Source organism: Neltuma alba, unplaced genomic scaffold, assembly GCF_004799145.2.
Source record: "Neltuma alba isolate B1F8T4 unplaced genomic scaffold, ASM479914v2 tig00012410_pilon, whole genome shotgun sequence".
NCBI lineage: Eukaryota > Viridiplantae > Streptophyta > Magnoliopsida > Fabales > Fabaceae > Neltuma > Neltuma alba.
In genome coordinates this window covers 171,958-195,359 of record NW_021636902.1, presented here as the reverse complement: position 1 = coordinate 195,359, position 23,402 = coordinate 171,958, and the positions used below count along the sequence as shown (strand labels likewise).

General features: G+C 31.0%; 2 protein-coding genes across 2 annotated transcripts; both read left to right on the top strand.

The window, feature by feature from the left end:
* The first annotated feature begins 953 nt into the window (after positions 1 to 953).
* LOC114726894 (cystinosin homolog) lies at positions 954 to 6,579 on the top strand. The gene is made up of 9 exons (XM_028913616.1): positions 954 to 959; positions 4,714 to 4,885; positions 5,008 to 5,140; positions 5,248 to 5,337; positions 5,452 to 5,576; positions 5,727 to 5,769; positions 6,012 to 6,129; positions 6,213 to 6,262; positions 6,344 to 6,579. The coding sequence occupies exons 2-9, from the start codon at positions 4,767 to 4,769 to the stop codon at positions 6,482 to 6,484; spliced, it is 819 nt and encodes a 272-aa protein (XP_028769449.1). The 5' UTR covers positions 954 to 959; positions 4,714 to 4,766; the 3' UTR covers positions 6,485 to 6,579.
* Positions 6,580 to 21,395: 14,816 nt separating this feature from the next.
* On the top strand, positions 21,396 to 23,012 carry LOC114726908 (cystinosin homolog). Its single transcript, XM_028913628.1, has 8 exons — positions 21,396 to 21,514; positions 21,629 to 21,761; positions 21,861 to 21,950; positions 22,057 to 22,181; positions 22,310 to 22,352; positions 22,432 to 22,549; positions 22,633 to 22,682; positions 22,863 to 23,012. Exons 1-8 carry the CDS (start codon positions 21,396 to 21,398, stop codon positions 23,010 to 23,012), a joined length of 828 nt encoding a protein of 275 aa, XP_028769461.1.
* The last annotated feature ends 390 nt before the right edge of the window (positions 23,013 to 23,402 follow it).

Sequence of the window (23,402 nt, the reverse complement as noted above, 5' to 3'; positions counted from 1 at the left end):
CAAGGTAATCAAAGAGGAGTTTGAACGCATGACTCCTTAACTTACTAAAAAGTTATAACCACTAGGTTAGGAGACCTATTTAATTATATGTGATAAATTTAGGTTCTAAACCACTTGTTACAACATGAAGTGTCTTTTTTAACCACAAATATAACTTGTCAATTTAATTATATACTCCTCCGATTTTAAATATAATATTCATTTTGTAATGTAAGTTGTACTACAAAATAGGTCTTATATTTAGAACTGGAGGAAATACTTGTCAATTCTCTATGGAAACTTGCTAACCTTGTACTCTTTCCATATTCAATCTTCCTTACTTGTTACAATGTAAAGTATACTTGGATAAAAACATAACTTATCAATTCATCTATGTTCAGCTGACAATTTTATAGGAACTTGTTAACCCGACTCTTTTCATATTCATTCTTCTCTACTTGTTATGACATGAAGCGCACTTAATTGTTAAAACTCTAAAGAATTGACAAGTAAATATAGCTAAATTGACAAGTTATGTTAGAGTTTTAATAGATACACTTTATGTTGTATCAAGTAAAGAAGATTTAATATCCAAAGGGTATGGTTAGCAAGTTTTCATAGAGAATTGACAAGTACGCATGGATATATTGACCAATTGGATGAAATTTTAACAATCCACTTTATGTTGTTATAAGCAGATTGTTTAGAAGCTAAGTTTATCACATATACAAATTTTTTGCCCAGCCAAATGGACATTGTTCTCATAAACTGAATTGGTTGGCCTCAGATTCCATCGACAAGTCATCTTATAAATTTCTAAAAAAGGTTCCAACAAAATATATCAACTTTCATCTTGATTCTTTTACTTTTAGCTCACAAACACAATCCTCACTCATGCTTATACTCCTTACTTTTATTTTTTTTCCCCATTCTAATTTGCCTCACTTTATGAGTTTTGGAAATGGTTATTATTACTTCAGGTCCTAAATATAAAATTTAATTTGTGGTGTATATCTCTTTCAGCCCATGTATTTGATGATGAAGATTTCAATGAAGAACAAAAATTTGATTTCGTATCGTTGAATTGAACCAAAGCATACCTATTATTTGTCACACAATTTTATATCGAATTTGAATGCCCTCAACTCAGGCTCTCTAAGTCTCAATTGAGAAATTAAATATTAATATAATAATATTGAGATGGAGTTAATTTTTTTTTTTTTTGGAAAAAATACTTAACAATTAAAAACCTCTGTATGTTTTTAGAAAAGTGTAATTAATTCATTAACACTAGTAAATTAAAGTACAGTTAATTTGTTAATTAATATTTTGAATTGACGCTCAACAGAGGGAATCCGAAGACGTGTTCTTCGCTTCAGCCCCACCATTCAACATCGATGCAAAGAAAAATACAATCATAATGAGACTGATCGCGTATAATCCGCTTATAAATTCCAAGTCTCCAAACTCAGTGGGGTCATAGAATATTAATTATCCAATTGTGATGAAATAGCATTGAGTATTGACTATTCATAAGGGAGGACCCGAGGAATTATATTTATTTTAGAAAAAATATTTAATAATATAATTAAAGACCTCCATATTCTTGAAAAGAAAAATACTTACATCAAGTTACTTATATTTATTATATTAAGTTCTTTAATTACTTATGGTCATATATCATTTTTTCACGTGGGTTTGTAGTTTAATGATGATATTTTAAAAAAGGAGAATTGTAATGAGGTCCCAAGCAAGGAAAAAAAATTGAAAAACAAGTCCCAGAGATTGTCATTCTCAGGATTTATCATTATAGGCTGTAGAGGTTGTTATTAGGATTTTTTAGTAATTATTTCTTTTTCATGGGACTTGATTGTAATTCTTCCTTTTAAAAATAAGACGCATAGCTATGTATGATTGGAAAACTTGACATAATGAATATAAGGATAACTTAAGCATTGTTTTTTAAAAAATGTAATTTATTCCTTAATACTATGTGGCATCACAATTCAATAATTAATATTCTTAAATCGAGGGTCCATTAAAGGAATCTAAGTCCATCTTTTTCTTCAGCCTTACTATTCAGAAGCAGTACAAAGAAAAATACAGTCATAATGAATTAAATCCTTGTATATTAATCCACTTGTAAAAGCTAAGTTTCCAAACTCATTAGGGCCACATACGCATGTTTTCGATGGAAAAAAGAAAGCAACAGGTGAATATGCCAAGCCATCTATCATTATTAGGTTTCGATAAGCTCGTTCATCTCACCTGCATTCCATCTTGGAGAACACAGAGGTTGATGGAGAGTTTTCTATTGCCTCCACTCCAACAAATTGTAGGACAAAATAAATGACAAATCAAGATTGTTGAAATTTCAGTCCCAACAAACACGAACCATCCATTGAAAATCTTAATCGATGTATTGATCATGAAAATTTTCTTTATTGAAAATTTGTAAATACAAACTCAGAGACCAATATCTAGGCAGAATAGCTAAGTCAACCTTGTCAATATACTACTTTCAGTCCTTAATATAAGATCCATTTGACTAATTATTAGCTAGCATTTGCAAAAATTTTGTTGATCAAACGTTGTTGGGTGGCAGCTTTTTAACATAAATGATTTATAAAGTTTTAGATCTAAACTAGTTATAGATATTTTTCATCTTTTAGATTAAAAACTTAAAAATTATTTGATATATTTTAAATTCAAAGTTATACAGTTTTTGAAATAATTATTGTACATATTGTAAACATTGTGAGGTTTCTTATATATTCTGATCATTAGGTGATCTCATCTCATTGTTTAGTGAAAGATACTCCAGATTAGAGGGAATGTTAAGGAGATTAAACTGCTCCGAATGTAAAAGGAGTGTAATCAAAGTGACTAGGTGTTGGTCAAGTTTATATATATGTACTGAGATTTTGCTGGAACTCGATTGAATAAAGCAAGAATAGTGAAAAGTCTCAATTCATGACTTCAAAATAGCTTGATCATTTTGAAATACTTAGAGATCAGTCTAGGATTAAATTTATTAGTAAATAAATTACGTAAATGCTCTTAATTTGAAATATGAAAAATGAAATGAAAATGACAATTGAACAAGTAACAAATTTAACTTTTTAAAATGATGACAACAACTAAGGCAAAGACAACATAATTTCACTAGATTTTCAGCTTTTTGCACTGACAAGAAGTGAAAATAGTCGTCACTGCCTTAATCACTGGTGAAATTATGTTGTCAATCTGCCTTACATTTGTTTTTTATAATTTGATAAGTTAGAATCATTCTTGTTAAATTGTTACTGCCATTTTGTATTTCATTTTTGAAATTTTCAACTAAGATTATTTAGGTAATTTTTCTACAAAGTTTAATCCCAAACCAATCCTTAAAGACTTCATAAGGCCATTTAGTTCCAAATTGGGATTTACAGAATTTGGAGTATTTTTTTGTTTCTTTCCCCCTTAAGTTTATGTTATACATATAATTAATATAGTATATAGTCTGATTATAATCTAGTCAACTTAAAAAGTCAAAAAGAGATTATAAATCTTGCGCGCTAATGCATGTGGATCATGGATAATTAAAATATACATAAAGTTGCATAATTTTCTCAGTTGTCTTGTGTCGTTTATGGTGGGTGACGGCCAAAACAAAGTGAGAGGCAAAATGAACACAAATTGGTGGATCGGGAAAAAAAAAAAAAAGGAGAAATATAGAAAAGAACAAATTAAAAGTGATGATATTGGAAACGAGTTAGGTAGTGGCACTTTGGGAGGCAAACTTTGGCTTTGATGCTACTCCTCACAATGAGGTGCCAGAGTCCTACACCTATTTATTTTCACATCAATTTCATCCAATATCATACTACTTTGGTTGTTCTAGGAGTTTCTCACATATAGAGAAAAATATTAAATAAATTAAATCTTCTACTATTGCCCTTATTAAGGAGAACATTAAATGCTAGTGTATATTTTTTCAAGTGAAAACTGCTAGTATATTTTCTCTTCACCTTTACTATAATAATAAGAAAATAATTGAAAATGAAGCATTAAAAAAGATATAAATAACAAATAAAAGGACCAAATCTCCTCATAAGTGACAAGTAATAAGGACCAGGGTGGTAGGACACAGATTATTGTGTTCATAAAGATTAATTAAGCTTTATAACAAAGTAAGTGCATGATATCCTCAGCAATAATTTGAAATCTAATTATTATATAAATATATTTCTGTTAAAAAAAAAAGAAGATAGTGGAATAATTGTATTTATTTTGTAAAAAAAAAAAATTTAGCCAACGTTGCAACCACCTGGTCAATTATATGTGGGTGGGTTGTGGAGAATTGTCGGAGAGACAAGACATTAGTGCACCTTAGCACTATATCCCCAGTTTCCCACTCACATTTGCCTTCCCTTATTGACCTTAATATTCAATTCACTTCCTATCATAATCATTTAATACACATGTTCAAATATAGTAAATGAAATTATATATTGGCATTTAATCATGTACGCGGCTTATTATTTACATTTTTATATTCTGCACATCGTGGGGGCGGTTTCCAAATTCAATTTAATCTCTTCTTGAAAGATAAACAAGGGAATAAAAAAGACCAGGAGAATCAAAAAGGTATATCATGATGATGCACTATCATATCCTTATTTGGTTTCGCTATAAAAGGCAAGGTGATGATTTGGTATAATCATAGTTACATTGTTGATTCATATTAAGCCTTCTTCTCTGGAAAGAAGCCTCAAGTAATAATCAACCTCTTCACACCAAAAATGGCTTCTTGGAATTCATTGCCCCTCCATGTCTCTTACGAAGTTGTGGGTTGGCTTGTTTTCACTTGGTGGTCTATCAGTTTCTACCCACAAGTCATCTTAAACTATCGTAGGAAAAGGTGTTGAGCGAAAAAAATCAACTTTCATTTTCTTATTAATTTTTTGACTTTGGTCATGTTTTTACTCCTTTCCTTTTTACCACTCTAATTTGCCTCACCTTATGATTTTTGAATTATTTCAGTGTGGTGGGATTGAACTTTGATTTTGAGGTGTTGAATCTCACGAAGCACACCTGTTATTTGATATACAATGCATCTCTATACTTCAGTTCTACTGTTCAGAAGCAATACAAAGACAAATATGGTCATAATGAGGTTAGATATCCTTGTATAATCCAATTTATCAATACTAATTATCAAAGCTTAAAATTTTGATACTAACAGATCATTTTTTTTATTTTCCATCTACATCTACATTTCAGATGATACCTGTAGCAGCAAATGATGTTGCCTTCTCATCCCATGCTGTTCTGCTCACAATTTTTACCATATTCCAGATTGCAATCTATGATGTTAGTACCTTGCTTTCTTTTCCGTTGAGCTCTCTTGCAGCATTTTATGTTTGTTATTTTTCTTTGCAATTAATTGTTGAGATTCTTTTCTTTCTTTTTTTTTCCATATTGTAGCGTGGAAATCAGAAGGTGTCAAAAATAGCTTGTGGAATTCTATTTGTTGCTTGGTCAGTTGCTGCAATATGCTTCTTCATAGCTTTGTCTAACCATCATTGGCTTTGGCTTCTCTCAATATTAAGGTATCTTTTATGCTTTTAACTCCACTAATTTTCTTTTCCCACTCGGTACGGATATACATAAATTAATTAAATCAATGACATGATAAGAATAATGTGTATTCGTGATGGATTTCCTTCTAACGAATTGCGTATAAATTGACTATTTTGCAGTGGCATTCAAGTTTGTATGACGGTTATAAAATATCTTCCCCAGGTTAGGATTTATTTCATTTTCTATTCAACTGTTGCTTTTGAAATTTGTGTTGAAAGGAATACGATTACAGAAGCTAATGGTGATCATGCTTTCCAAATTATCCAAATAAATAACCTCCTAAAGAACTTCTTTTCTTTATTATATGGCTGTCTTTGAAAATTGTTGTTCTTAATTAGCTTTTTGTAGCTAGCATATTATTAGTAATGACATATTATTAATAAGTTGAGTTATATTAAGTGCAGGCTGTGATGAACTATAGGAGAAAGAGTACAGAAGGGTGGAGCATTGGTAACATATTGCTGGACTTTTCTGGAAGTATAGGAAACTATGGTCAAATGGTTATACAATCCATAGATCAAGGTTTGTATTGACAACCTGCAGTTACATATGAAGCATGAGCTTTTTGATCGAGTTAGTAATCTCATACTAATAAAATTTCTCAGGTTCGTGGGCAAACTTCTCTGGAGATATAGGAAAACTAATGATTTCTCTGGTAATGATCATTCTCTTACACTACTAACATGTATATGGAATGAAAATAAGTGCTAATGGTAATATAATTTGATGTTTTCAGGTTTCTGTGTTTTATAACATTCTGTTCATGATCCAACATTATATACTATATCGACCAAAAAAGGTCTCAAATTCTGAAACCCCACTTGAAGTTGAGATCAACAAGTCTTCTGATATACCAGCTGCGGCAAAGATTGCATAGGATTTGATGTAGTTCATGATCTATCTTTGAATATCCATGTATCCCAGAAAAGATCAAGGATAAATATGGAAATAAATCAACTCAAAAATGTTTAATTTCAACAAAAGAACCTCGGTAGTATTTTTTAATTTTTCATATTTATTGTTATTAAGTATGATTGATATTCTTAGAGGGTTTTAGTTGTTGATAACGTATGTGCTGTGCAAGCTATATAGTTGATCCCACATAATAAAATAATGATGCTGTTGCATTTCCAGTGGGTTTTAACTGTCACTTGTCCTTAGATAATACTATTGACAATCACTTGCTTAATGGCTTTAGGATATAAATTCGAAAGAATATTTTTTTTAAAAATAAAACAGTTAATTATATCAATGTAAACTATTACACACCCACCTCATAATAATTAAGATACGATACACACACATATGATAATATATGATAAAATAATTACACAGTTAATTACGCTATAATATTTTTTAATTTATCACATAGATTTATTTTATTTAAATATGTCAAAAATTTAATATGGCTTCATCAATCTATAAAATATTAGGGCTTGGTCAGTATTAAATTATGTTTTAAAAATGTTTTTAGTTAACATAGTTAAATAACCTAATTTACAAACTATTTGTTAAAGTTATATGTATGTATCAAGTTAAGAGATATCTATACCCTACAAAGTATATATAAAGTTTGGAATATTCGTGCATCTTTTTGTGTTTCTTTCTTTCAACAGAATTCTCCAATATCTAAAGAATCCAAATACCCCACACACTATATGTATATGAATCATGATGCAAATTTATAAGGAAAAATGACCCAAAAAAAAAAGGCTGAAATTGTGATTTCTCAATTTAGGAAGTTATGGGTTGGAAATGACAGGGAGAAAACTAAACCCAAATTAAAACTATGAAATTCAAGAGAAATGACAAAAATTTTCTTTTTGTTTTTGGAAAAACACTCCAACCCCTAGCTGGAGGCTGGCCGTCGACCACCAGCGTGGTGATTGCGGGTAGGGTTTTTTTTTAATAGAATATTTGGCCATGAAAATTATTAAGGAAAATGGTGGGGTTGGGATTTGATTCCACCACCCCATTGTCATTTGGGCTAATAAAAGTGAAAGTAACCATTAGGACACCAATTATTTATTAGCCTTATTATGCAAGAAAGAAAAACATACGTTAACTTTTTTACTCTAGCTTCAGTTTGTGACAACAATTATCTGGGAATGATAAGTCTTAATTAATTGAAAAATGACAAGTCTAAGCTTGAGATTAAGGTTTTTTTTTCTGATACATAACAGAAAATAACATGTGAATTAATTAAAAATGATAATAATTTATTTGGAAATGACAAGTCTAAAGTTGAGAATTAAAAATGACAACAATTTATTTCATGTTATGTATCAAGAAAAAGGTCTTGTTAATCTCAAATTTAGATTTGTCATTTTCCAATCAAAACTTGTCATTCCAAGATAAATTATTATCATTTTTAATTAATCCATGTGTTATTTCATGTTATGTATTATGAAAAAAATGTTTTGTTAATCTTAAGTTTAAACTTGTCATTTTCCAATCAAGACTCATCATTCCCAACAAATTGTTGTCATTTTTAATTAATTCACATGTTATTTCATGTTATGTATCAGTAAAAAAATGCCTTGTTAATTTTAAGTTTAGACTTGTCATTTTCCAATTAAGATTTGTCATTTTCAGATAAATTATTGTGATTTTTAATTAATATATATGTTATTTTCTGTTATGTATCAGAAAAAATACTTTGTTAATCTCAAATTTAGACTTATCATTTTCCAATAAAGACTTGTCATTCTCAGATAAGTTGTTGTTATAAGTTAGAGCTAGAGTAAATGAGTTTTTTTTTTTTGCATTATAATTTTAAGAAATTATTAGTGAACCAATGGTCATCCATCCTTTTATTGGTCCAAATAACCATTGGGTGGTAGGATCAAATCCCACCCCACCACTTTCATTAAATACTTTTTTATGACAAAAAAAACTTTTGTTATTAAACAAAACTCCTGCTAACAGTCGTCATACCTGTGGCCATCACCGGCAGTGGCGGCATAGTCTTCAGTGAGGTGTTAAATCTTTTTTTAAAAAATAAATAAATAGGTATTTTTGTCATATCTCTTGAATTTCAAAATGGTCATCTATCCTTTCATTGGTCCAAATGACCATTGGGTGGTACGATTTTTCCACAAATAATTTCATGGAAAAAAAAGAACTTTTGCTAAAAAAAAAAAAAAACTCCCGCTAGCAACCATCACACTCTTGGCCATCACACTCGTGGTGGCAGCATGATCTCCAGTGAGAGGTTAAATCTTTATTCTTCAAAAAATAAAGGGGTAATTTTGTCATTTCCGTTGAATTTTCAAATTTTAATTTTTGTTTACTTCTCTCTCTATCATTTCAAACCCTTAGTTTTCTAAATTGGAAAATCACAATTTTAGCCTTCCTTTTTTTGTCATTTTCCCAATTTATAATAATTATTTATCTTTTGAATCTATACATGTAATTATTATAATAATTTATATATAAATAATAAAATCAAGTATTACTCCCTTCATCTCTATTTATAACAAAACATTTAACCAAATCACGTAATTGAAAAAGTTAGTTAAAATTGATTAAAGATAAAATAAAAATGTAAAATACATAACTTTTTCTCAACAATACCCTTATTTATTGGGAAGAGAGAATAAAGAAATGAATAAATGATGTTCCGAAAAATAAAATAACAAATATATTGAGTATTAAAATAAGTGTAATTAATAGAGATAAAATAGAAAATTGGCTAAGAAAATTTGAGACATTTTATAAATATTTCTTAAAAATAGAGAGAAGCCACAGCTTGTAGTTGGCGGAGGAGGAAGGAGTAGTAAATCATTCCTTAATTCTGTTAAATCATAAATTCATAAGCCATCATTCTTTGGTTTTGTTGAGCTCTTTTATGATTTGCATTCCATTACTGGACTAACGACAAAATTTGATAGTGGAAATTTCGGTCACAAATACGACATTTCATTGTTGTAAATTTACAAGCACAACTCAGCGACCAATGTGGAGGCAGAATCACCAAGTCAACCATGTTAGTAATTATATAAAAATTAGTTGACTAATTTGTGTAGATTAAAAAAATTAGTTGAATTAGTTATTTGTAATAAATAGGTATTATCTTTCCTAAAATGCTCTTGCTAATCATCTGTATTAACTAAAACTACAATTTGATAGAACATTTAACATATGCAACTAGTATAAGAATTATTTTGAAAACATAGATAAATATGAGAGATAAAATGAATTGGGATCTTATATTTAGAACTAAATTGAATGTCAAACTAACTTTTTTATTAAGGCCAAAGACTGCATTAACTGGCATTTACAAAGTCGCTGTTGATCAAATGCTGCTGGCTTGCAGACTTGCAGCTTTTTACCGCAAATTCCTGGTAAAGGTTTAAATCTAAACTCGTTCATTCCACCAAAACAAAATCTAAACTAGTTTTAAATTTTTTTGGAGTAAAATTAAAATTAGTTTTTAATTATTTAATGAATACAACTTTGTATATTAGATTTACAATAACGTAAATTATATTCAATTGGAAAATTACTTTTAAAGTATTGAAAAATTTAAAGTTATTTGATGTAAATAATCAATTTCAAAGTTATACAATTTTATGTATTAAAGTTAATTAATAATTATTGTACATTAATAAGAAGGGAAAACTTCCCATGGATATCTGCCTTCTGTACCCAGAAAAAGAAAAAGAAAAAGAAAAAAAAAATGAACTGTCCATATATTCTTGAAATCTGGAAAAGGCGCGTAAGTCCTTCGTAGTGCCGATGCTTTTTCGTGAATGAAAGCATATCATGTTGAACTCGGATATCATTGACCAATTAATTCTCTGAATAGAAATTTATGGGCAATTTCCCTAATAAATTTTTTTATTATGAATAATTATAAAATTTATAATTACATGTATATATATTTAATTAATTAAATATAATATATTTGTCCATAATCTCTTTGATTGGTGCTTTTAATAGTGAAATTGCGTAAAGTTAATTTGATATCCAACTCATGCTTTTGAATAATGTTAAAGTATAGATTTGGTCTTTTAAGTTAATATCAAATTTTATTTGGTCCCTTAAGTTTATAAAGTTTATTTTTAGTCTTTTGATCTTAAAACCGTTAACTTTTATTAGCGGAAAATGCCGACTCAGCAATTAAATGGTCATAAATTAGGCTGAAATTTTAATTACTTAATATAATGGTTTTTATATTTTAAAATAAAAATAAAATAAAAATAATTTTTTTTTAAAAAAAAAAAAGCATCTTCCCCTCCACCACAATGGCATCTCCCCCCTCCAGGGTTCATCTTGATCTATCATACACAGCCCTTAGTCAACAATGTCCGAGTTAGATGTCGTAAGATTGGAAGAGGCCCTGCTAATTTCAATGAAGAATTGACCAAGGAGTGTAGAAGCTGTTTTCAATTATATATGTTCTAAAAACAACCGATCTTTTGGTAATTTATGTGCTATGCCTATATATAGTAGATACAAGCTTATTTTTATATGCTTGAAGTATAAAAAGAAATGAAGGTTTCTGCAGCCTGATTGGCCTCTAAAGAGAGAAACAATAGAACTAGGGGAGGCTTTAAAACAACATTAGTTAATGGTTGTTCGATTGCGTTCTAAGCTTAGGGAAGACAAGCCGCCACCGTTGAGGAGGGGAAAGAAAGATAAGAGGCCGATGAGGTGTTGGGTTAAGGCTGAAAATAAGAGCTTGAGGAGGCCATCCTGTCCCCCTTGGTGGGAAATGGCGGGAGGGGCAAGCAAAGAGAGGCTAGATTGACAATGGCGTTGCATCCCTGGAGGGGTCGCCATAATCGCAGAGGAGACCTTTTTTTTTAATTTTAAAATATAAAAATCATTTCATTAAATAATTAAAATTTAAACATGTTTTATTAGTATTTAATTGCTGAACTAATATTTTCTGTTAGTGAAAATTAACGGTATTAAGATTGAAAAATTAACAATACACTTTATAAACTTAAGGGACTAAAATAAAATCTGATGTAAACTTAAGAGACCAAATTTATATTTTAGCTTTTTAAAAATTTTGTTTTATATGTACAACCCCACGACTAAACTATATGAGCATAATTGTCCAATTATTTTGTGTACATCCACCTATTTTTTGCTTGCACGACATTTTGCATTTACAATGCATTAAAGTTTATCAAAGGCATTTATTCGTTGTCTTTTAGTATTTTGTTCAGTTATTGCCAAAAAGCCTGTCTTCACATGGTTATCTAATATCTATGTAACTATACCACTTTGGGCTTCATCCACTGCTCTTTCTTTTACCCCCTTTGGCCATGAAAACTAAATAAATATTTTTCCCACCTTTTGCTAGCTTGCTTGTGGTTTATCGATAGTTTTATAGCTTTTCTATGGTGAATGGCTGGTGCCCATTCCTACGTCATTGTTTGGTCCATTTAATTAGCATTATGTTCGTCTTTCTTTTGAAAAATACTCATACCTATGGAAACCTAAGAGTGACGGAATAGGAAAAAAAAAAGTTTTTAAAAAAAAAAAACAAGAGGAAGAGGAAGGAAATAGAGAATACAACAAAAGTTGGAAAACTTTAAAAAGAAAAACCGAGAGAGAGAGAGAGAGAGAGAGAGAGAGAGAGAACTAGCAAAGTAAAGAAAAGAAATATTTACTTGTTAGTTTTTCTTATTTGTAATTATTAGCTTGGAATAAGGCCTTGAAGTGCATATTTGTTCTATATCTTAGGTATTTTATTTTCTCTTGATAATTTTAATATATTTTTTATTTTATTTCTTGTGTGTCATTTGTGAACTTTGCACTGCAAATATGCAGATCATGAATAAAGTGATGAGAAAAGTATGATTTCTATAAAATTTGGTTTCAAAACCCAATCAAGTATTGATTATTATATTTTCACCTAATTTGAGTGACAAAAATACCAAGAATGAAGAAAAATTAGTTTCAAAATTAAAAATTGAAAAGAGAAACTCTTTAAACATCACCGCTGAAAATAGGTAGTTAATTATATGTGGGAGGTCAAATAGAGTTGTTGGGAGAGGCCGGCAATTATTGCTCCTTCATAGAGCATCCACTCTCCACAATACCCTCCCATTTTTAACTTTAATTATCAATTCACTTTCTTGTTTAATCATTTAATACACATCTTCTGAAACAAATACTTCATTTGGTCCTTTTTATAAGAACCTGATAATTAAATTATGCTGTTTAAAATTTGTTGGTTTATATTGACCACGTATGGTGTATTTATATTTATATATATATATATTAATTCTGCGTATCAACATCATGGAGGTTTTTGAAATTCAATTAATGGGAGGATAAAACGAACAATTAATGGGAGGATAAAACGGGTAATAATGATGATTAGCTATCATATGCTCAGTTTCTTTATGGAAGGTAGGGTTATGATTTGGTATAATCATATTACATTGCTCATTATTGTTAACACTTCTTTGGAACCAACGAAGCCTTGAGTAATAAGCAAGCCCTTCGCATCAAAAATGGCTTCTTGGAATTCAGTACCCCTTCATGTTACTTTGTGGTCTATCAGTTTTCACTTATAAGCCATCTTAAATTTTTGGGGGAAAATATTTAAACAGAATATATCTAGCTGCTTTTACCTTACCTTTATTTATCATTCATGTTTTTACTGTGCTTTTCTTTACCATTCCAATTTGGCTTACCTTATGGGTTTTGAACTATTTCAGTGTCGTGGGATTGAACTTTGATTTTGAAGTGTTGAATCTAACCAAGCACACCTGCTATCTGATATATAATGTACGGAAAATTAATCTTTTAGCCCTTTAATTTTTGATTTAGTTATGACTCAGTTCTTCAAGTATGACTTGGTATGACTCAGTCCTTCAACTTCTAATTAGATTGAAACTCAGTCCCTAATTTTTTCCTATTTAATAAATTAATCCATGTCATATACAACTCACCTTGAATCATCACCCAATCACCTTATACGTGCTGACATGGCTTCCAAATAAGCCCTGCATTCATCAATCGCGACTCTCCCCTATTTTATTATCATTTTCCTTCTTCTGCGAACTATTCGTAAGGCCAAGGTGTAATTTATAGTATTTATGTAGTGTAAAATTACACACACCCACGCAAATCAATCAAAATCAAAGTGGGGGGAGTTGTGCTTGAATTGAAGGAACAGATTTTTCTTTTCTTCTTTCAATGCTCACCAATAAAAAGACAGAATTACATTTGTACAGTTTAGCATGTCCCTTCAGTTCCATTCCATGAGCTACTGCTTCGCTTTTTCCCTGATTTTCATCGTTATTCTGTCGGTTCTTGGTGGAATACTTGGATTTTGTGAAGAATAATAATATCTTATTGTAAATCTTTCTCCATGTCATGTTAAACCCACCGCATCTATTGTCTATATAGCCTCTCCATTCATAAATTTAATTACAACTTTCCCACCCACACTTTAATTTTGATATATTTGGGTGGGTGTGTAATTTTTCACTGCATATATACTGTAAATAGTACATTCACCTTATGGATGACTTTGAGAAGAAGAAAGAAAATGAGGAGTAGGAAACAGGGGAGGGTCGCAACTGATGAATGCAGAGCTTATTTGAAAGCCATGTTAGCATGTGCAGAGTGATTAAGTGATGACTCAAGGTGAGTTGTATATGACATGGATTAATTTATTAAATAGGAAAAAATTAGGGACTAAGTTTCATCTGAGTTTGAAGTTGAGAGCCTGAGTCATACTTGAGGGACTGAGTCATAACTGAATTAAAAGTTGAGGAACCAAAAGCAGGTTAATTTTTCGTACAATGTATCTCTGTACTTCAACTCTACGATGCATAAAGACAAATATGATCGTAATAGTGAGGTTATTAGACCATATAGTTTTATATCTTAACTATTTTATTTCCTCTTGATAATCTTAGTATCTTTTTGATTTTATTGCTTGGGTATCATTTGGGAACTTCGCATGACAAGTGCACGGGTTTTGTACCGCAAGTGCATGGGTTTCGCACCACAAATACATAGGTTGTGACAAGTAACAAAGTGATGAGAAAAGTATTGTTTCCAAAATGATTTAGTTTGAAAACTCAATCAAGTAATATCATATTGCATTGCTAATTATTTTAAGCCTTCTTCTTGGGAACAAACAAAGCCTCAAGTAACAAGCAAGCCCTTCACATGAAAAATGGCTTCTTGGAATTCAATAACCCTCCATGGTTCTTATGAACTTGTTGGTTGGCTTTGTGGTTTACCAATTTCTACCCACAAATCATCTTAAATTATCGCAGGAAAATATTTCAACAAAATACATATATACTTTTACGTTCTTTACCTTTCTTATCATTCATGTTTTTACTGTGCTTTTCTTTCACCATTTTCATTTGGCTTACCGTATGGGTTTTGAATATTTTAGTGTGGTGGGATTGAACTTTGATTTTGACGTGTTTAATCTAACTAAACACACTTGCTACCTGATATACAATACGTCTCTGTACTTCAGCTCTACTATTCAGAAGCTGCACAAAGACAAATATGGTCATAACGAGGTCATTAAATCATATAGTATTTAAAAAAGAAGAGGAATAGGATGAGAAATAGAGAATCCAATAAAAGTTGGAAAACTTAAGAAAACACGGGGAGAGAGAGAGAGAGAGAGAGAGAGAAGTAAATAAAGAAAATATTTGTTTGTTGGGTTTTCTTATTTGTAATTATTATCTTGGAATAAGATTTTGAAGTGCATATTTGCTTTATATCTTAGGTACTTTATTCTCTCTTGTTAATCTTAAGTATCCTTTTAATTTTATTGCTTATGTTTCATTTGCAAATTCTGCATCAAGTGCACTGGTTTCGCGCCACAAATGCATGGGTTGCAACAAGTAATAGGTGAAGAGAAAAGTATTTTTCTCATGAGGATTTGGTTTTAAAACTTAATCAAATAACATCATATTACATTGCTAACTGTTTTTAGGCTTTCTTCTTTGGAACGAACCAAGTCTCAAGTAATAAGTAAGCCCTTCACATAAAAAATGGCTTCGTGGAATTTATTAACCCTCCATGGTTCTTACGAAGTTGTGGCTTGGCATGTTTTCACTTTGTGGTCTATCAATTTCTACCCACAAATCATCTTAAATTATCACAGGAAAAGGTTTTAACAGAATATATCTACTTTTATCTTCTCTACCTTTTGTTATCATTCATGTTTTTACTGTGCTTTCCTTTTTAATTTAGCTTACCTTATGGGTTTTGAATTTTCTAGTGTGGTGGAATTGGACTTTGATTTTGATGTGTTGAATCTAACCAAGCATACTTGCTATATCCCATGCGTCTTTTACTTCATCTTTGCTATTCAGAGGTAGTATAGAGACAAATATGGTCATAATGAGGTTATTAGATCATATTGTTTTTAAAAAAAGTAGAGGAAGAGGAAGAGGAATACAATAAAAGTTGGAAAACTTAAAAAAAAAAAAAAACACACACACACACACACAGAGAAAGCAAAGTAAATAAAGGAAATATTACTTGTTGGGTTCTCTTATTTGCAATTATTAGCTTGGAATAAGGTTTTGAAGTGCACATTTGTTTTATATCTTGGGCATTTTATTCTCTCTTGATAATCTTTAAGTATCCTTTTAATTTTGTTACTTAAGTTATGTCTACAAGGGCACAAGTTTCGCATGACCAGTTTTGTGCTACAAGTATACGGGTTTTGCATCATAAATGCATAGGCTGTGAAAAAGTAATAAAGGGATGAAAAAAATATTGATCTCATAGGCATTTGGTTTCAAAATTAAACAAGTAATATCATATTGCGTTGATGATTATTGTTAATCCTTGTTTTTGGAACGAACGAAGCCTCAATTGATAAGCAAGCCCTTCACATAAAAAATGGCTTCTTGGAATTCATTACCCCATGTTTCTCATGAAGTTAAGGGTTAGTTTGTTTTTAGTTTGTGGTCTATCGATTTCTACTGAAAAGTCATCTTAAATGATCGCAGGAAAAGGTTTTACCAAAATATATCTACTTTTGCCTTACTTTTTGTATCATTCATGTTTTTAGTGTACTTCCTTTTACCATCTAAATTGGCTTACCTTATGGGTTTTGAATCATTGTAGTTTGGTTGGATTGAACTTTGATTTTGAGTTGGGATTGAACTTTGATTTTGAGGGGTTAAATCTAACCAAACACACCTGCAATCTAATATACAATGCATCCCTGTACTTCAACTCTACTACTTATATGCAGTGTAAAGGCACATATGGTCATAGTGAAGGTATTAGTCATATATTTTTACAAAAGAGAAGAGGAAGAAGAAGAGAATTAGAGTATATAATAAAAGTTGTAAAACTAAAAAAAAAAAAAAACACACACACACACACACACATAAAGAAAGAAAGGAAAGTAAATAAATTTTGCTCTTTTTTTTTCATAAAAGGCAAAATGCATGAATAAGAGACCAAAAGTTAAAGGCACATACAACCATAGAAAATAGGACAGTTATCCGCTACAACAGATCAGGGAGTAAAGTAAGTTGCTATTTGAAAGTTAAACGTGCGAAATAGAGACAGAAGATGCAGAATTTAAGAGACAGCCACGTCCTCCTCTGTTGCTCGAGTGTGGCAGACCATTTTCTTCTTGATACTAACTATAACCAGGCATTCTTCATTGGAATCATCATGCAGTGGAGAGTTTTTGATCCAAACTAATGCCGCTCTTAGACAACAAAGGAGAAAAGATACATGTTGAAAAGATGCTTTCTTCCAACTTAGCTTCTGAACTCACTGACTCTGATACCCTATCCATGTAACACAGATAATCTGATTTCTTTGCCTAGATTTATGAAGAATTATCGTCCATTCTTGAGTATTGAATGAGGCAACTACATGTCCAGACGCAGAGGGATTGGCCTATGAATCTTGGTACGGGAACGAAAGAATCCACCTCATTAATCTCTCTGATAAACGCTGTTGGTGATATTTTAGTGTGGGTGTGAATGCTGCTGTTCCTTGCTTTCCACAAGAGATTAAGTACAATAATAATCCTTCTTATAAGCCAAGCTAGGCCATCCTTGTGAAGTCAAAAAAAGGTTTCTCTCAGCCAAGATCTGAAATCCTTAAGGTTGAAAAGTCAAATTTAATAGACAAATATCCAAATCAAATTGATCTTGAAAAAGGGCAGTTAAGGAACAGATGATGTAGAGTTTCTGCACACTGACGTCCGAACGGGCAAATGATTGAGACATTAGGATGATGTCTATTTAATAAGTCTCCTGTTGAAATATTTGCTTGTTGGGTTTTGTTATTTGTAATTATTTGCTTGGAATAAGGCCTTGAAGTGCACATTTGTTTTATATCTTAGGTATTTTATTTCCTCTTGATAATCCTAAGTATCCTTTTAATTTTATTGCTTCTATATCATTTGTGAACTGTGCACTACAAGTGTACGACACTGCAAATGCATGGGTCTTGACAAATAATAAAGTAATCAGAAAACTATGGTTTCCGCTAGGATCATTATATTATTTTATATGTATATCAATTAACACACACACAAATAAAATGACAATGAAGAGTTGTTAATGACGATACTACGTACAATTTGATGTGTTTTCGGGTGTCTATATCGCACCACATTTTTTTCATGATCCAAAGAAATGTCTCAAACTTAGAGACCCCGCCTGAAGCTGAGAACAACAAGTCTTTTTATATACCGGTGGCGAAGATTGTGTGGGATTTAGCGTAGTTCATGTATAATATCCGAGAAAAGTTCATTTTCATGATGTTATGTGTCAATTTGCCGATGATGGCATTTATGAATGAGGCTAGTTTTATTTGAATAAAATACAATGCCAATAAATAACTAACTTAAAAACTTTTGTGATCAATTACTTAAAATAATCAATGAATACAAAGAGAAAGAGATTAAAAAAATAAAACACGGGTAAATTATCTTGGTTCAATTACCATCCACTTGATAAAACCTCAGAGATTGACCTGCAATCTGTACCATAAATTTTGGAATGTTTCTTTGAGCCGATCGAAATTGATAAAGCAAAAGTTGAAATGAACAAATAATGATGTTTGTCTGTTTGTCAATAATATTTTTAATATTTTATTTTACTGGTTTGTCACTATTTCAATTATTTTAATGTTTTGCTTTATTTTTTTCATTTATCTTGTCATTGTATGGATTTTCTAACTCTTCAAAAGCACGAGGTATTTTATTAAGTATTTTAATATTTTGTTTTACTTTTTATTTACCGTGTGAGGTCATAAACCATCTCGATTATTTTAGTTTTAATTAGGTAAATAATTTATGCTGAACTTCTCTGATGAGAGCCTTTGTCATTTGTCTTAGGGTTCCCAATCAAAAATAAATCCAAGCAATACAATATAGTGCAAAACTCGGGCCGTTTCACTTTGAGGAGCCTTTATTTAAAATCCTAAGCAAACTAAGTATCAGAAATAAAGAATTGAGTTGGAAAGGGATTGATTTTCTTTTTAACTAACTAATTGGCAAAATTTAAAAGGATGTAAAATGAGTAAATAATTTTTAAATTTTTAGTTTATAAAATGGATATGAACGAAATAAGCAAAGTGAATTAACAAGTGACAGCAAATGGAAAAGCAATCCTCTAGCACAATGATTAAGACTATCATTACTTCAATTAATTTGGGAGTTAGCTAAATTCAAAGGACTCTAAGGGCCACCCTTTAGACTCAATTTAATTAGACTAATCAACACCAAGCCACCTTGCATATTAATTATTCACAATTAAAATGTTTCAGCACAATTAGCCAAAACGAATATCAAAGAAAAGCAATTAACATTTTTATTCCAATAACCAAGCCACTTTGAATTACCATTGAATATTCATAATAATTTCAAAACATAGTCTGACCCAGTACAATGTAAAGAAATTAAAGCTAATCACAGAATAATGTTAAATGCTAGTCAAAGATTCCAACAACTACAACCAATCTCAATACAAATATAAACCATCACAGCCCATTCAAACATCATAAAATTCATTCAAAGACCTATAAATCACAATTATAATGAAAGAAGTAAAGATTGGAAGAGCTGAAACTCCCATCTGAAGCTCTAAGTTCAAGCCATAACCATTGCTCTAGAGAATTGGAAGGATTTAGCTAAGGCCCTGTATCAGTAAAGCTCCACCGTATGATTTAATAATCACAGCCATAGCAAAAACAAAAAAACGCAGCGAAAGGTAGATGAATGCTGAAGGACGGGTTTTGGTTGATGAGAGACAGAGAGGGGAGGTGAAGCCGAGACTATGGAGGTTTGATTTCTCCGTTCAACCGCTCTGCTTCTATTGCAACGCGTCTGGTCCTTTGGTCTCGCTGTCTGCCTCGCTGTTCCACACAGCCGTCAACTTTACTCCCCTGGCACCGTCGAGCTCTGGTCCTCTTCACGCCGTCAGCTCGCTGGAGATGATGATGAATAGTGCCGTCGCTGGTCTGCTCTGTCCCGCTGTTCTCTTTTTCCCGCCGCTGGCACTCTGTTCGTTAGTGTGTTTCCGTCCAGCCCGTCTCGTCCTCCCTCTCCAATATGATGATAATGGATAATAGGTTATTAGGTGGTTGCGTTTTGCTCCCTTTTTTTTAATTATTTTTTTATTATATATTTTTTCTTTTTTTTTAATTTTCATTTTTATTTTTAAATCTTCCAAAAACTTGCAAACAAAATTCAAGGATAAGGTAGTATTAATTGTCCTCAAAAATCAACCAAAAATATGACAATTTTACCCCTATAAAATAATAATTGAAAATAAAATATATTAACTCAATTAACAATCAATTAAGGCCAAAAAGACTAATTAAGTTGACAAAACCCATATAAAAGATATCAAAATAGATAAAAATAATTGAGTTTGTCATTCTCCTCCAAATTCTAATGCATGCATCTCCTCTAATTTAAAAGTTAAGTAACGGTCAGTATTTTTTTAAAATTGTTTTATTAAAATTGTTAGTTAAATCATACCCAACCTCTCGTCCAAGCTTTAATGCATGTATCTCCTCTAATTTAAAGCTAAATAATGCTCTTTAATTTTTTTATTAAAAGTTTCATTTAAATCGCATTTATTTTCTGCAAGAATAGTTTTAAAGCCATTGAAGAAATTGGCCCCCAAAAAAAATTTACAAAGAGCCATGAACGACCTAACGTGCACTTACTGAAAGCATGGTTTAGTTAGGCACATTTTATTATGCACATGTGGGCCATGGAGTCCTCCTTTGACTCTTTTCTTTTATGTCACATTTAAGACTCCCTACTAGTGTCGAATTTATTGTCATTCAATAGATAGTTTATAATATAATAAATGAGAAATTATTAGCCTTTTGTAAAATTAGGTTGCTTTGATATTTTTCTGCCAACTTATGTTTGCTTTGCATGTATTTATAACAGTCTGATTCTTATTACAAGTTACTTGTATTTATTTTTACATACTAAATAATACATTGAATTGATAAAATTTTCTAAATTTGTCCTTACTAAATTTTTTCTCTCTATAAATTTACTAATCACTCTCACTTCTCTCCTCTATCTCTCTTTCCAATAGAAATTGAATAAGAATAAAATTGAAAAATGACCATTAATAACCTTATAAAGTGAATATAAACTTGAGTTCATTCCTGAATATAAGCTGTCATAGTTAATTCCAATATCCAGAACCAGTTCCTACTGGTAAATTCCTTGTTACAGACAAAAACATCATATTACATTGCTGATTATTGTTAAGCTTTCTTCTTTAGAAACAACTAGGCCTCAAGTAATAAGTAAGCCTTTCACATCAAGAATGGCTTCTTGGAATTCAGTACCCCTCCATGTTTGTTACGAAGTTGTGGGTTGGCTTGTTTTTACTTTGTGGTCTACCAGCTTCTACCCGCAAGTCATATTAAATCATCGCAGGAAAAGGTTTCAATAGAACAAATCTACTTTTACCTTCCTTACCTTTTTATCATTGGTTTTACTATGCTTTCTTTTAACCATTCTAATTTGGTTCATCTTATGGGTTTCGAATTATTTCAGTGTGGTGGGATTAAATTTTGATTTTGAGGCATTGAATCTGACCAAGCACACCTGCTATCTAATATACAATGCATCTTTGTACTTCAGCTCTACTATTCAAAAGCAGTATAAAGATAAATATGGTCATAATGAGGTTAGATCATATATAATCCAACAATAAATGCTAATTATCATAGCTTCAAATTTGGATATTATAAAAAACTTTTTTTCTCATTTACCATGTATGCTTCAGATGATACCCGTAGCAGCAAATGATGTTGCTTTCTCATCCCATGCTGTCCTACTCACAATTTTTACCATATTCCAGATGGCAATCTATGATGTTAGTACCTTGCTTTCCTTTCCATTGAGATCTTCGTACTTTTTTATGTTTGTTATTTTTCTTTGTTGTCATCAATGGTTAAAATTTCTTCTTTTTCATATTGTAGCGTGGAAATCAGAAGGTGTCAAACATAGCTTGTGGGCTTCTGTTTGTTGCTTGGTCAGTTGCTGCAATATGCTTCTTCATTGCTTTGTCTAATCATAATTGGCTCTGGCTTCTCTCAATATTAAGGTATCTTTTATTCTTTCTTAACTACACACTAATTTTCTTTTTCCCACTCATATGGATACATAGAATAGAATGTTTATTTGTCATCGATATCCTTCTAATAAATTTTGTTGAAATTCACTATTTTGCAGTGGCATTCAAGTTTGTGTGACGGTTATAAAATATCTGCCCCAGGTTAGGATTTATTGTTTCCATTTTCTTTTCAACTGTACATTGTTTTTGAAATTTGTGTTAAAAAGGAATATGTTTATAGGCTGTGACGAACTACAAGAGAAAGAGCACAGAAGGGTGGAGCATTGGAAATATTTTGCTGGACTTTTCTGGAAGCATAGGAAACTATGCTCAAATGGTTGTACAATCCATAGATCAAGGTTTGTCTTAATAACCCGCAGTTATATGAAGCATGAATCGTTCTGACTTAGTAATCTCGTACTAATTGAATGTCAAATCTCAGGTTCTTGGGTAAATTTCTCAGGAAATATAGGAAAACTAATGATTTCTCTGGTATGGATCATCACTCTCTTATATAGACATCAGTTATAATATGCTCCTCCGGTTCTAAATATAAGACCCATTTTATAGTGTAAATTACACTACAAAATAGGTGTTATATTTAGGACTAGAAGGAGTACAATGACAATGAAGAGTTGTTAATGGTGATATTACAATTTGATCTGTTTTCAGGTTTCTGTATTCTACAACATTTTGTTCATAATCCAACATTATATATTATATCAACGAAAAATAGTCTCAAACTCAGAAACCCCGCCTGAAGTTGAGATCGACAGGTCTTCTGATATACCAGCGATGAAGATTGTGGAGGATTTAGCGTAGTTCAGAATATCCGAGAAAATTTCATTTTTATGATGTTATGTATGTCGTGACAATTTAAGGGCTACCCTTGAATCAATTTGCCGGTGATGACATTTATGAATGTACTCCCTCCAATTCAAAATATAAGCTAAACTTTATCTATTACGTTGATCAAAAAACTAATTAAAATCAATTTAAAACAATAAATGTGTAAGGCATATATTTGTTTTTCCTAATATACCATTATTAAGGAAGACAATAGTAAAAAATGTAACAAATGAATTAAAGAGGAAAGAGAATATACGGGGATAAAATTGAAAAAAAAAACTCATTAAATGCTTGGACAAAAGTGAATATTAATATCTTGAAAAATAAACCAACATCTTTAAGAAAATTTAGCTTATATTTTGA